At 47.9% G+C, this 13,241-nt stretch overlaps 6 protein-coding genes across 6 annotated transcripts; 3 read left to right on the forward strand and 3 right to left on the reverse strand.

Annotated features, from left to right (window-relative positions):
- Nucleotides 1-1,253: 1,253 nt before the first annotated feature.
- On the forward strand, nt 1,254-1,665 carry asaB-2 (Hydroxylase/desaturase asaB; the record flags this gene model as incomplete). The annotated part of the gene is made up of 2 exons (XM_036645637.1): nt 1,254-1,322; nt 1,378-1,665. 2 exons carry the CDS (start codon nt 1,254-1,256, stop codon nt 1,663-1,665), a joined length of 357 nt encoding a protein of 118 aa, XP_036489324.1.
- Nucleotides 1,666-4,904: 3,239 nt separating this feature from the next.
- On the forward strand, nt 4,905-6,074 carry exgA (putative glucan 1,3-beta-glucosidase A; the record flags this gene model as incomplete). The annotated part of the gene is made up of 1 exon (XM_036645638.1): nt 4,905-6,074. One exon carries the CDS (start codon nt 4,905-4,907, stop codon nt 6,072-6,074), a length of 1,170 nt encoding a protein of 389 aa, XP_036490083.1.
- Nucleotides 6,075-6,742: 668 nt separating this feature from the next.
- Nucleotides 6,743-8,341, forward strand: CGCS363_v013790 (Secondary metabolism regulator LAE1; the record flags this gene model as incomplete). Its single annotated transcript, XM_036645639.1, has 9 exons — nt 6,743-6,898; nt 6,947-6,978; nt 7,042-7,127; nt 7,224-7,376; nt 7,429-7,466; nt 7,533-7,570; nt 7,627-7,761; nt 7,822-8,244; nt 8,302-8,341. The coding sequence occupies 9 exons, from the start codon at nt 6,743-6,745 to the stop codon at nt 8,339-8,341; spliced, it is 1,101 nt and encodes a 366-aa protein (XP_036489804.1).
- Nucleotides 8,342-8,447: 106 nt separating this feature from the next.
- On the reverse strand, nt 8,448-9,619 carry CGCS363_v013791 (Isoflavone reductase-like protein TP7; the record flags this gene model as incomplete). The annotated part of the gene is made up of 4 exons (XM_036645640.1): nt 8,448-8,735; nt 8,788-9,117; nt 9,187-9,468; nt 9,524-9,619. 4 exons carry the CDS (start codon nt 9,617-9,619, stop codon nt 8,448-8,450), a joined length of 996 nt encoding a protein of 331 aa, XP_036489925.1.
- A 1,215-nt stretch (nt 9,620-10,834) lies between these two features.
- On the reverse strand, nt 10,835-11,381 carry vioD-2 (Capreomycidine synthase; the record flags this gene model as incomplete). Its single annotated transcript, XM_036645641.1, has 2 exons — nt 10,835-11,296; nt 11,349-11,381. 2 exons carry the CDS (start codon nt 11,379-11,381, stop codon nt 10,835-10,837), a joined length of 495 nt encoding a protein of 164 aa, XP_036489531.1.
- Nucleotides 11,382-11,809: 428 nt separating this feature from the next.
- ard-1-1 (L-arabinitol 4-dehydrogenase) lies at nt 11,810-13,054 on the reverse strand (the record flags this gene model as incomplete). Its single annotated transcript, XM_036645642.1, has 2 exons — nt 11,810-12,740; nt 12,876-13,054. The coding sequence occupies 2 exons, from the start codon at nt 13,052-13,054 to the stop codon at nt 11,810-11,812; spliced, it is 1,110 nt and encodes a 369-aa protein (XP_036489532.1).
- Between the last annotated feature and the right edge of the window lie 187 nt (nt 13,055-13,241).

Raw genomic sequence — 13,241 nt, forward strand, 5'->3', positions numbered from 1 at the left:
CTTTGCCGCGGATCGCGCGGGCTTCTTGGTTGTGCATGTCTGGGCCAGCTGCAAAACACCTTCTCCTTATGGATCTACAGCGCGGTGTTGCTGATGAAATAATTGACTTACATTCATCAGCATAGGAAGAAATAATTCTGCTCTTCGGCAAGAGAGAAGGTCCGCGGGTAACGCTTGGGTCGCACGCAATGTCATCAGCGTCGCCAGTCGCGACGCTCTTGGGGCTGCTGAAGCTCACTTCATGTTTGCAAACAAAGCAGATGCGACTGTTCTGTTAACATAGATCATTCTTTGGAGGCCATACCTCATTTAATACCAAGGGAAAAACGAGCCGTTCTAAAAAGTTAGATTTGTCGGGTTGATTTATCGTAACGGTTATTGAGAATGGCCCCACCATGTCAAACCTTCGATGGATTTAAGGTTGCCGTGTCGGCTTCGGAGACTTCGTTCCGCCGGCAACTGGGATGATGGTCTGGCATTTGAAATGTCCGTGAAAGTTATCCTCGATGGCGCATAAGTAGCTCTCGGCGGCAGGCCTGCTCACTCTTTGCTGCGAAGCGATCTCCACCACAGGTCTTAATACCTCGCCATGACCGCAGAAGTAAGCAATTCGACTGAGTGCCGCTTGAGTCAGTCGCTATCCTCTCGTGATGATGACAGTCATGATATCTACACCAATTTCTTGTATCTCGACACGTCATCACCTGGTTTCAACGACCCCATAACGTTTCCAAAAGACCCTAAGGAACGGTGGGTTTCTTTGCCCGATCAGATTTCAGCACATGGTTGTGTTACGAGCGAATTTCATAATGCTAATCTAATGCCAGAGAGAATCTGCTTGAACTTCCCGGGAACAGAAAGGTTCTCATTGCCCAGCCAGCTGTTGTGACCGACGTCGGTGACAATATACGGCACTACACACTTGACTGTCATGGTTTTCAATACGTCAATCATACGACCAAGTGCAGCAAAGAGATATTTCTCGACGAAGCACAGATTAAGGCTAGTTACTATCCTGAGGTTGAGCAACTGATTAAAGACGTGTAAGTCGGTTGTTACTCATCTACGACCATGAGACAATTAGTAAATATGAAACGGCAGCTGATATACGCAGTACCGGGGCCTCACATGTTTATTTTTTCGATTATGCCGCCAGGGGTCCATTAAATCGTGATGACGGTGACCCAAACATCAATAGGCCAGTGAAGTCAGTCCACTGCGATCAATCCTACGAAGGCGCAAAGCGGGTCGTCATGTCACGGTTACCAGACAAAGCGTTTGCCGAAAAAGTTGTGAAAAATCGAAGGTTCCAAATCATGAACGTACGTTTCATCCATCGGCGTGACCATTCGAGAATGTTGACGAAGTTACGCTCAGATCTGGCGCCCTTTGGAACCAATCTATAAAGACCCATTCGCAGTAACCGACGCTCGATCAATACCAGATTCCGACTTGGTTGCCCTCCCCGTAATCGCCGGAGATTACACTGAAGAAAGCTGGGCTGCAGAGCCCAATCCTGCTCATCGATGGTACTTCAAGTTCGCTCAGAAACCAGATGAGGTCTTGATGTTCAAATGTTTTGACTCTGGTAAGAATAAGGACATCGCCCGTAGAGTACTTCATGCTGCGTTTACGGACGGGGCTCAAGAGCATATGCCCTCATGAGAAAGCTTTGAGGTCAGAGCTGTTGTAGTTTACGATGACTAGCTCATCAGGTCCGATTCATCGTCCCGATATCTCTCATGTAGCCGTTTCTTTTGAATGACACGATATCTGATTACATCAGTAGGCGCTGTGTACTTGTACCAAACTGTCGAGGTCAAAATTGGGAACAGGGGCGGAGTAGGCGTTGACACGGCTCTGGCTGAACACGGTCAGCTGCGTATATTTCAATTGCTTCATGAACTCTGCAGGCGACGCCCTCGCGTCTTTGCTAAGATTTTGCATATCGCTAGGAAGCAGAATTTGCTAGACCTCAAAAAAGCCGTTCTACCAATTTCTTCATGGTCCCTTTCAGGAGTAAAGGCAGACTTAGCTGACATGCATTTGTTAACACAACATCGTTTCTCGGGGTCATTTCTTTTCGACGACGGCAGTGTTGGTGATTATCTGAGCGCCTCGGATGACAACAGACTCGAGATAACTCAATACGGAGCTGAAGTGGAGACTTGATATATGGCCACCACCTGTGCCGCACAGTTACCTTGAAGTCCGCTTTGAGAATGTAGCGCGAGATTGCTCTGTCCCTACTTGGACGTAGTGGAGTTTATCTGGGGCCCTCCGCAAAGGGGCTGAGCGCCGGGGTCCGATTCAGGGGCCAAGTCTTGGTTCGATCTTCAAATCGTGGTTCGTCACGTCATCTCTCAAAGTTACTTGGACTAATCCACGTGCTCATATTTCCGTGAAACCCAGCAAGACAGATGGTCAGTGGTCTTTTGCGCAGTCTGTCTACTGGCTGGTGTTGTGAGACGCGTTGGCTAAGTCTTGCGTATTAATGTTTTATACACAGGGTTACTGACATCCGTCAGTTGCTTGGCTCCACTTGTCAATTATTTTAATCCACGTTGCTGAGCTGCAGATTGCAGGGGTTTGATAGATATGGATACCAACAACAGAATCTTCCAGTGCCCTTTGGTCCTACTTTAGATTACTCGACCGAATGTTTCACTTCTGAACCTTCGATCATACTTCGCAGTCCCTTCGTTCATTGCTCATACACTTTTCTTGCGCGGCCAACATTTCGAACACCTCTTACTGAGGTTGGCATCCATCTGTGTATCTGGAGTCTGTAAAGGAGCCAGGAAACGTGCCAGAATCAAGTGACGCTCCATACGCCTCATACTTAGTACGCACATACGAATAGGTCACACTGAGTTGTTTTGAGATCAACATGCTGACGCAATGGTAGAGCCTAGAGCAAACAATGACCTGCAAGGCTCAAGAAGCGAATGCGGATAGCCTCGATGCGAAGAATCCACACGATGGAGATGAATGGAGACAAGATGAATCATACCTAACATCCAGCCACGTCTCGTTCTCCGGCGAAACCTTCCGAACTTCCTCCATGTCGACATCTTACTCGAAGACGAAGTCGGCCATGTCATTGCGGAACATTCTTTGCGATGAAAGCTTCCTAGAGTCTGCTGAAATAGACGCCCATATTTCCCAGTCTTCGGCCCCAAAAACACCAAAAGACAAATTGGAAGACTGCACTCGACCACAAAATCGCCTACATTCGCCCTTAAACAATTATTCGCCATCTCCACCGCATGGTCGTAGGCATGCCGACCCCACGGGCTCAATGAACCAGGATCCCGCAGCAAATAGCTTGCCACAGGCAATACTGGACATTTCACCGACATATGACGCGAAATATTTTAATAAAGTTGTGGTTGGTACGCACAGTGGTAATAATCTTGCCAAGGAGCGGAAGGCTCGTCGCTGTCTAGGGAAATCGGACACACAACGCCAAAAGAAACGCGATAGTAAGGCTCAACAAGCAGCTTTGGACTGCTATGTGTCAACACTGACATTGATTTACGATGGAGCAATCGCGGATTTGAACTGCGGGCCAGACGATTCTTATAATCGCCAAGCCTCAAGCTTCTGAAAAGAAATCTGAAAGACATCCATGCTTCTATATGACACCGTTCTATCTACAACACTACCAGTGTCTGGTCGTAGAGCTTATTCAACAGACTTGTGCTTCAATTGCTGTTTATTCCCATGTGAAGATTCTAGTGCGGATTGCCGCTGTCAATAATTTGCAGTCCTCGGCTTCCCCCTTCGTCTCCTGTTACCCCGAGACTTCCTTTAGGTGGAATAGCCTGCCTTTGAGAAACAGGAAAATGCAGATGTGTGGATGGAATGCTGTAATTCTTATTGGAGATTGGTTGCATTCAAAGCCTCAAATTTGACCTATAACGACGTCGTAAGTAACTGCCGAGCGTTGTGGTCGTCTTCCGGTGGCGGCCTAGACACATCCGTCCCGCTTCGGCGGAAAGTGGATGGAGATGACGGAATATGGAGCTGTCATCGGCGCTTCCTCCGCCCATCAGCAACCCCACTTACCGGATGTGGTAGTCCATGAAATGTGTGACAATTAACTATCTTTATTCGTACATAGTCTTAATCGATCTCCAATCTTGGTTAGGTGCCCTTGAGATACCCAAATTTGGACTGCTGCCCCGTAATCTCCTTACCAACACTTATTTGCCAGCATAGTGCATCCTGCCCCCGAAAATTCTGGTACGACGTTAAAACACTCCCCGATGAACTGAGATCTCTTATACAGCTATATCATATGTCGCCACAACTCGCCAGCCTTCGTTATCAATTAATTACAAGACTTTATATTCGCTCAGTCTCATTTGGGAATCTTCACCTCACAGACTCACGTCAATTCACATGGAATTTCCCTCGGTTACTTCCATAGGTGGTTAGTCACATTTCCGGGATACTGGAGCTACCCCATCCGGGGCCCCGCGTTCTGGGGTTCTGGGGGTTACCATTGGCACCTCTATTAGGCAACAATGTGCTCGGTTGCCGGCTTGAACCACACCTCGTGAAATATGGAGGCTTCATGATGAGCACAGTGATGTGATAGCCTTAATGACCATAAGCTCGGGTCTTATTCTGCCGGACCGAAGGTGGTGGAGGAAGCGGTTCCAGTGTTCCTCTACGGTGGGACTGTGAATAGCGGGTAAAGGGGTTACCTTTGCATTGGCTAATACTTTCTGCGTAGAATTCATTACTATAAAGATGGCCAGTTTTCGATGGATCCTAAGAATAATTCAGGTTGCAGAGACAGCATCGTGATAACGAATTTCTGATACCCTTCGTCAAGAATCAAGCTCTCACTTTGGCATCACGCCCATTTGGTTTTCTTAGTTCTTTCAGTTGTTATGAGAGTCAGCAGTTTCGTATTGGCTGTCACAGCCTTTTCAGCTGTAGCTGAAGCTATCCCGTCTACTTCTTATGTTGATTGGAAGACTTTCAAGGCTACGGGAGTAAACCTTGGGGGCTGGCTGGTTCAGGAGGCTGTCCTCGATGCTGGGTTCTGGGATACGTACGGCGGCAACACCACCGACGAGTGGGGTTTATGCGTTCGGCTCGGCTCGCAGTGCGGTCCGGTATTGGAGAGGAGATATGCAACATTCTTTCGACCATCCGACATTGACAAATTGGCCAAGGCTGGCGTCGAAATTCTACGCATCCCAACCAACTACGCCGCTTGGATTAAGGTTCCCGGATCTCAGTTGTACAGCGGAAGCCAAGTCGAATTTTTGAGGACGATTGCGACATACGCCATTACCAAACACAATATGCACATTGTCATCGATATTCACTCCCTTCCTGGCGGGATCAACGGTCTCGGTATCGGGGAGAAAGACGGGAGCTACGGCTGGTTCAACAATCAAACTGCTCTGGACTATTCTTACCAGGCTGTCGATGCCGTGGTACGATTTATTGAAGACTCGGGATATCCCCAATCCTACACCCTTGCACCTATCAATGAGCCAGTCGACAACCGCGATTTCTCCAAGTTCGGTACGCCTGAAGCTCTCAGTGAGAATGGCGCTGCATGGGTGGCGAAATACATCAACGGAGTCCTTGCTCGGGTTCAAGCCGTGAACCCTCATATTCCCGTTATGTTTCAAGGCAGCTTTCGGCCCGAGTCTTTCTGGTCACCATACTTCGACGCTGGCGAGAATCTTGTTTTTGACGAACATCATTACTACTTCGCTGGTAGACCAACCACCTCGGAGAATTTACCAAGCTTCATCTGTGAAGATGCCAAAAGCTCTGTTGGAGATGGCAAGTTTCCCATCTTCATTGGCGAATGGTCAATTCAAGCGGTGAACAACAACACTTTTGCTAGCAGGGCTAGGAATCTGAACAACGGATTGTACGTCTGGTCCAAGTACACCCAGGGTAGCACCTACTGGACGGCAAAGTTTTCAGGGGACGCTCCTGTCGATGGGCAAGGAACCCAGAGCGACTACTGGAATTACGAAGGATTTATTGACTCAGGGATCATCATGCCAAATTCTGCGGATGGGTTTTGTCCTTAGATTCAGTTCCTGACATCACGGCTCCTTTCGGTCTGATTAATAATTCTTCCATGGAAATATAAGTCAGATGATATCGATGAAACTTCAATTGACACACAAACTGCAATGAGACGGACAGGAAAGTAAGAATAAATGCTTCCAGCAAGGAGTCGAATCCAAGTCCTCTTTGACTACTACTCCACCGTTCACCACCGCAGCACCAGCCGACAAGTTCTTCTTAGCTTTCTCCCAGGGCCAATTGGCAATCAATTCACTGAGTAAACTGATAAGAATTGGCGTCACATGTTGTTCGGCGAGCATTCATGCCGCTTGAAGCCTTGTGGTACTTGTGGCGTACCAGCTGATCGCCCCGCAGCAGCCTCTGTCTTAGTCTGATTGGGTTGCGGGCCTCCTAAGATCTACGAACAGGGTCCAAGACTTTCTGACCGCAAGAGTGATGGTCCAGTTGTAATTTGCCTTTACATGTCCGAATGCAGCGCAATCTAGCCGAGTTGGCCAATAGTAAATGTTCCACAACGCCATTGTTGAGTGAATGCGTTGCATTACAAAACCCGTCTCCTCACCCAATCCACAACTATCGATCCTACCCCTCTTTTCAATAATTTACGTCAGTGGACGCAATTCACCTTCCCAGTCAAAGCAAGAGGCCCCTTTCAACGATCAATGAGATGGCCGAAGCTTCGGAGAAGCACATTGGGTCACCCGCGGAATCCAGGCCAGCTGAGTCGTCAACTACTCGAGCATTCCTCGGCTCTATTGATGCACCATCTATGTCAGTAGGTGCGGTGCAAGACGGACCTCTCGAGGCTGATGAGGCTGAAACGGTATGATGTCTTTTCATTCATCATGTATGGTCAACTGACACCGGAAAGGGCAATGATGCACCATCAATCGACGACCGCATGTATGTGAATGGGATCCGAATATCATAGTCGTATGTTCCATGTTAACAGAGGTCGAAATGTAGCTCAAGCTACACCTCTTCCTTGACATCAAGTGTAATCGACTATCCAATGGAATATGGACGGCGATATCATGCGTTCAGGTCAGGATGTAATTTGTTTTGTTCCCTATCCCCGCCCTTGCATTGGCATCTCGGAACAAATCATTCTTTCGACTTACATTGATTGCTGACTTCAGTTGACCTAGCTTACGTTCTCCCCAACGATGAGACAGAGTCAGACCGACTCGACATGGCACATGCGCTCATTACAAGAGTGATTGGCAATAAGCTCTACCTGGCGCCTGTAGAGACGCCCCAGGTTCATCGAATCCTTGATATCGGTACTGGAACAGGAATCTGTACGAATCCATGCCTCCCTGATGGGGTGGTCTCTTTACTAAGCAAAAGCAGGGGCTATCGAAGCAAGTGACTTTTTTCCGAATGCAGAGGTAAACAAACACGCTTCAAACAAGACCCTAAGTATGAATGAAGTCTTAACCTTGTACAACTGGTAGATCATTGGCAACGATCTGAGTGCGATCCAACCACTGTGGTAAGTAGCTTTACTCATGATATTGACGCAGTCTGATATAGGAGCTGAGACAAAAGGGTCCCGCCAAATGTCAAGTTCGAGATAGATGATGTTGAGAGCCCATGGGTCGGCCCAAAGTACGACTACATCATGTGCAGGTACATGGCGGCCTCAATTGGCGACTGGCCAAGTTTAGTCACAAACATTTATGAGTATGTTCATCGTACGAAGATTCTTTTCAATTCTTTGAAAGAGATCTAATAGAATGCCAGCAACCTCAACCCCGGGGGCTGGGCCGAGTTCCAGGACATGAGCGTCGAATACTATTCCGACGACGGTTCATACAAGCCTGAACATTTCACATACAAGTGGAACCACACCTTCGTTCAGACGCTGAAGGCTATTGGACGAGACCCGGCCCCAGGCCCTCAGCTCGAAGGCTGGGTGAGGGGACACGGAGGATTCAACAACGTCGCCCATCAGAAATTCAAGGTCCCTATCGGGCCTTGGGCAAAGAAGCGGCATTACAAGGACATAGGGCTTCTTAATTTGGCGCAAGTTTTGGAAGGTCTAGAAGGATTCTCCCTGAAACTATTCTGTGGAGTCCTCGGGAAGTCAAATGAGGAGGTACAGTCGCTCCTTGCAGGTGTTCGCAACGAGTTGAAAACAAACGCTTTCCATGCCTTGTTCGATATGTTAGTATGGTGCGCCATTTTTTGCAGCTTTCAATCTTTGCTAACAGTTCTTCTCAGTCATGTTGTCTTTGGGCAAAAGCCTTTCACCAAAGAATGAAACGAAAAGGTCACACCTGGTCTGATCAGGCTCTGGGGTCTCTACTTTAGATTGACAGATATTCCGAACGGGAGTACTATCTGTTTACGAGTATCCAATATCTCTACTATGCCATGACATATCCTGGTGACCCTCCGTTGATTATGTGTAGAAAGAATTGTTCAAGAGTTCTGCCTTTCTCAAATTCTGGGAAGAGCTTCCAAAAGTCCAAGTATCCCAAGTAATCAGCGTACTCCGGTGTATTGTCCCCTCTAACGCACCAAGAAAGGCGGTACTGTCCCATGTTGTATTGGGCAATGTCCATGATGTTGCTTGGATGTGTTAACCCCTCAGAACTTTCCTTAAGCCTCCCGCCAGAGGTCTCAATGATTTGGTGTAGCTCGGCTTCAGAGACCTATCAATGTCACTGTCAGAAAATGTGGAGTCAATTACTGTGTTGAACCTACGTAGTCTTTTGGGGGCTCTTCGCCGCTGATTGTAGCCATCGTGCCCCATATGCCGTTCATGCTCAGAACCTCGGTATATGCTAGAACACGTCTGTTGAGAGTTCGATCATCTCCGATGATTTGTGCAACATACTTTCCAACGTCTGCCATGTCTGTCAATGCAAAACGTTGGTTCCCATCTTCTACAATGCGATGGTCAATGTACTTCATGTGCGCATGATCTGATCTGCCAGAAGGTATCTTGGGAACAAAGACCTGGAACCAGCGACCGACATCAATAATGGTGTATGGCAACCCCGCTCTCTGGATAGCACCGAGAATTTCTAATTCCTAATTTCGTTTCTTCATTAATTCTCTTTTCCTTTGGGAGGGGTGGGAGCGAGGGTCCAGCCTTCTCACCTGGTCTTTGATGTCAATCACACCCCTGGGTGCTGGCCCAACCCACTCTGAGGGTACAAAACGCTTCACGCCAGCCGCTTTAGCTGTATCGATCCAATTCAGTTGTTGATGAAGATGTTCCCAGGTTATACAGGAAATCAAAACATCAATGCCTCTCAGTTGGGCGGCAAGTGTCTCTCTCGGGCCATCTGGGTCATAGCCCGAAACCCCGACGCTCTTGTCCTTCAGCTTCTGATTTGCCGCGCTACCAACCGATGATTTTCGAGTGAAGGAGGTAACAACCTGTGTGCTGAATGTCAAGAGAGGAATTAAGATGGGTGGTATGGATCAAGCTTACGAAATTGAGATCGGAGCTAAGCAAACCATCGACCACAGACTGGCCCGTCTTGCCAGTTGCCCCAATGACTCCAACGGCAATACTTTCGCCAACCATTTTGATCTTGAAGTGTTGAGAGACCATGAAGTTCTCGTGATTGATGTTCAATCTTCCAAGGACTCGTATGAAATATTCGAGGGTTCAGATATTAGTTTCACGGTATGGATGATGTCCACTTACATCGTGATATCAAATGAATTATAATAACTCATTCTGTATACAGCGATCAGGGCAAGATACAAGCCGCTTCAATTGTCACTATCTAAGCCGTACTTCGCTTTCAATAGGTCCATATTCGTCTCGTTCAGAAGTTGAGTAATTTCGACTCTCGGAACTTTAGTCACTAAGTCACATAGACAATGCGTCATTCCCATGCTCATCATTCGGACTAATGCATGGCCTCAACAGTATGGTTTTTGGGACAGATTGCGACCCAGTCAACGTGCATACGGTGAATCAGCATTCATTCCGTCTTAAAGTCTGCGCCAAATCCTTCCGCTTCACCTGGCGGAAGCCAGGGCTATGTCCCCATAGCGATTTGAGATAAAATTACACACCACTTCCAAGCCCTCTCTAAGCCGATCGGATGGCATGCCAAGACCAATGCGAACCCAACCTGCGAATTCCTTCCCAAAGCAGGTTCCTGGGACTAGAAGGACTCCCTCCTCCACATGAAGCATTTTACACAGATTTACATCATCCACCGGCTTTCCTTCTCGCGTGAATTTGATGAATCCCATGGCTGCTCCTGCAGGTGCAACCCAACTGCAAATATCGGGATATTTGTCAATAAAAGCTTGCATGATGAACTTGTTCCTCTCTGCCTGCAAAATATTCCGCTGTATGATGGCGGCGGAGCGTTTTGAATGCAGTGCGAAATCGGCAACGCGTTCATCCAACTGGCTTGTTGTAATGAGGCAATAAGCCCGAGCATTGTCGCAAAGTTCAATGATGTTTCGGCTATGGGACGTCAACCAACCGATGCGGATTCCCGCAAGGGAATAGCTCTTTGATAGGGCGCATGTGGCTATCGTATTTTCATAGCCTAAGGAGATAATGGAAGGCGGAGTAGCATATCTGTCGCCATCTGAGGGGTAGAAAATCGGCCGGTAGATCTCGTCGGAAAACACGATGATAGAATGTTTAGAAGCAATCTCGATGATCTTGCGCAATTCTACATCGGAGAGGACAGTTCCCAGGGGATTGAGAGGATTGCTGTATTTTAGTTCCCATAATTAGTTCAAGTCTTAGCATTTTGCTAATGAGCCAAACTCACTTGATCACGATCATTTTAGTGTTCGCCTTAATAAGTCCCTCTAGCTCCTTGGGGTCGAAGCTCCACTTGTCATTGGCCTTGGCCTTCCAATAGCTCACCTCTGCACCTAACGAGCCCGGGACAGCTTGAAGCTGGGGATAACCAGGAGAAGTGACGATGACATGATCCCCGGGGCCAATCAAAGCATAGAAAACAATGAAATTGGCAAGAGATCCGCTGGCGGTCGTCAATACATTTTCAAATGGCAAGTCATCTGAATAGAGTTTCGCGATCTTCTTTCGCAGGGAGGGCAGGCCGGCAAAATCTGCAGGGTAGTCGAGAGGCTGAGATAGAAGAGAAGGGAGGAAGTCGTCGTGGTTCTCCCCACTAGCAATGGATTCAAGCTCTGAGATGGATACTGGGTGCGCTGAGGTATGAGCTAGGTTGTGATGGGCAGACTTTGATCGCTCGGCAAGCCACTAATACGAACTGTGAGTGTCGTTGCGTGCGTCTGGAGTGCATCAGACTTACATGATCCACAGCGAAGAATTCGAGTTTAACCATGATGTTAGTCAATGCCGGTAATAGAAGCAGGGCCAGGTGTAAATATAGTTTTGGAACAGAGTCGTATGTAAATGTTGAAAGATCGTCGATAAACATTGGAGGTCGTCCAAATATAACCGGCCGGCCGGACACGCATGCCATGGCCTAGCCAGGAAATCTTGATCTGGTGGACTACCAGAGATGGATACCAACCCATTAGTGGATGCAAGTCAGTACCATAGGGCGCCCTTCCTACAGACCCGCAGGGCGCGCCCTGTGGTTGATTGCCTGTGCCAAAACCGCCTGCAATTCATACAACAATTCGCCGGTAAATGGGCCAGTGTACCAACTGTGCTTAGCAGAGCTTCGAAGATCTTGAACAGTAGACATCTTCTAATCATGAATACGAAGGGCGCAAAATCAAACGAAGTCAATTCACCCTTGCTATTTTAAGACTGGATCAACACTTTGATCGATCCACTGTGGGGATCAGATGCAGTCTTGAACGCCTCAATCCCATTTTCCAAAGTGAACGTATGTGTTACAAGCCGCTTCAAGTCCACCATTCCACTCGCCATCACTCTTATCGCTCTTGGCCACATATTGACATACCGCTGCTGGAATTGGATATCCACCTCATTCGCACTGCATCGCATGAAAGGGATCTCCATCTTTTCCTTCCCTACACCGATAATGAAGACTTTCCCCCCAAATTTGACGGTCTGTATCGCGTTACAGACTGAACTCTGCACACCTGTACATTCCAATGCGACGGCAATTTCAACACTCTCTCCTAGTGACCTTTTGACGGCCTTTTCGAAGTCTTCGGGGGTCTCTTCTTTCTGTACTCTGTGAACGATGACCTCAGGCATGATCGTCTTGGCGAAGTCCAGCCTAGAAGAATCGATGTCTGTGATTACAATTGGATAAGCGCCTGCTGCTCGGCAGACATCGAGCGTGATCAAGCCGATGGGGCCAGCGCCGCATATAAGGACGGGGTCACCGATCTTGACCCCAGACCGAGTCACCCCAGTCAGTGCGACACTTAGAGGTTCAAGGAGAGCACCCTCGTCGAACGACAGACCCTCAATTTTGTGGCACCAGACTTCAGGATGGTTGACATATCGTCGCAAGAGGCCATGTGATGGTGGACTTGATCGAAAGAGTAGATTCTTGCAGCCATTGTATCTTCCTGTAAGGCAAGGCTCGCACGAGTTGCAAATAATATGAGGCTCTATGGCAACTCGGTCGCCTGGCTGCAAACGAGTGACTGTGGGGTGCACCGCGACAACCACACCAGCGGATTCGTGACCAAGTATATGCGGACCTTTGACTTGCCATGGCCCTATGCCACCATGCTTCCAGAAATGGACGTCAGATCTGGTGATTTGGAGGTTAGCTCAATGAACTTTGTAAGACCCGATGGACAAATGTGATGGTCTACTGGATTCGATACATAAGATGTATTGTCTCGATATTCTACTTTCGGGTTCGTTGAATGTCAGTTGTACTTACCCGCATATACCTGTAGTTTTCACAGCAACTGTTACTTCTCCGGCTTGTAAGTTTGCTCTAGATTTGACGTCCTCTAGACTGGGTGCGGCTTCGTCCAGCCAAAGATTATGGTCTGGGTCAATATGAATCCCGATGTTAGGTAGTGTCAAAGTCGGGGCGGATGATTCATCGGGTGACATTTCGGCAATAGACTTTTCAAGAACGGGCTGCAGCAACCAATGTAATGAGAAATGTCATGAGGGATGGAAAGCAAAGATAGAAAGGTGATCACAAGACTGTCCAACCCACATAGCTCAGCGTACATGAACGGATATTTCAAGCACTATAGGCCCCACCAATTGATGTCACGCGAACATTTCTTGCTTG

This window comes from Colletotrichum siamense (assembly GCF_013390195.1).
Source record: "Colletotrichum siamense strain Cg363 chromosome Unknown KSG_Cg363_contig09, whole genome shotgun sequence".
In the NCBI taxonomy this organism is placed as follows: Eukaryota; Fungi; Ascomycota; class Sordariomycetes; order Glomerellales; family Glomerellaceae; genus Colletotrichum; species Colletotrichum siamense.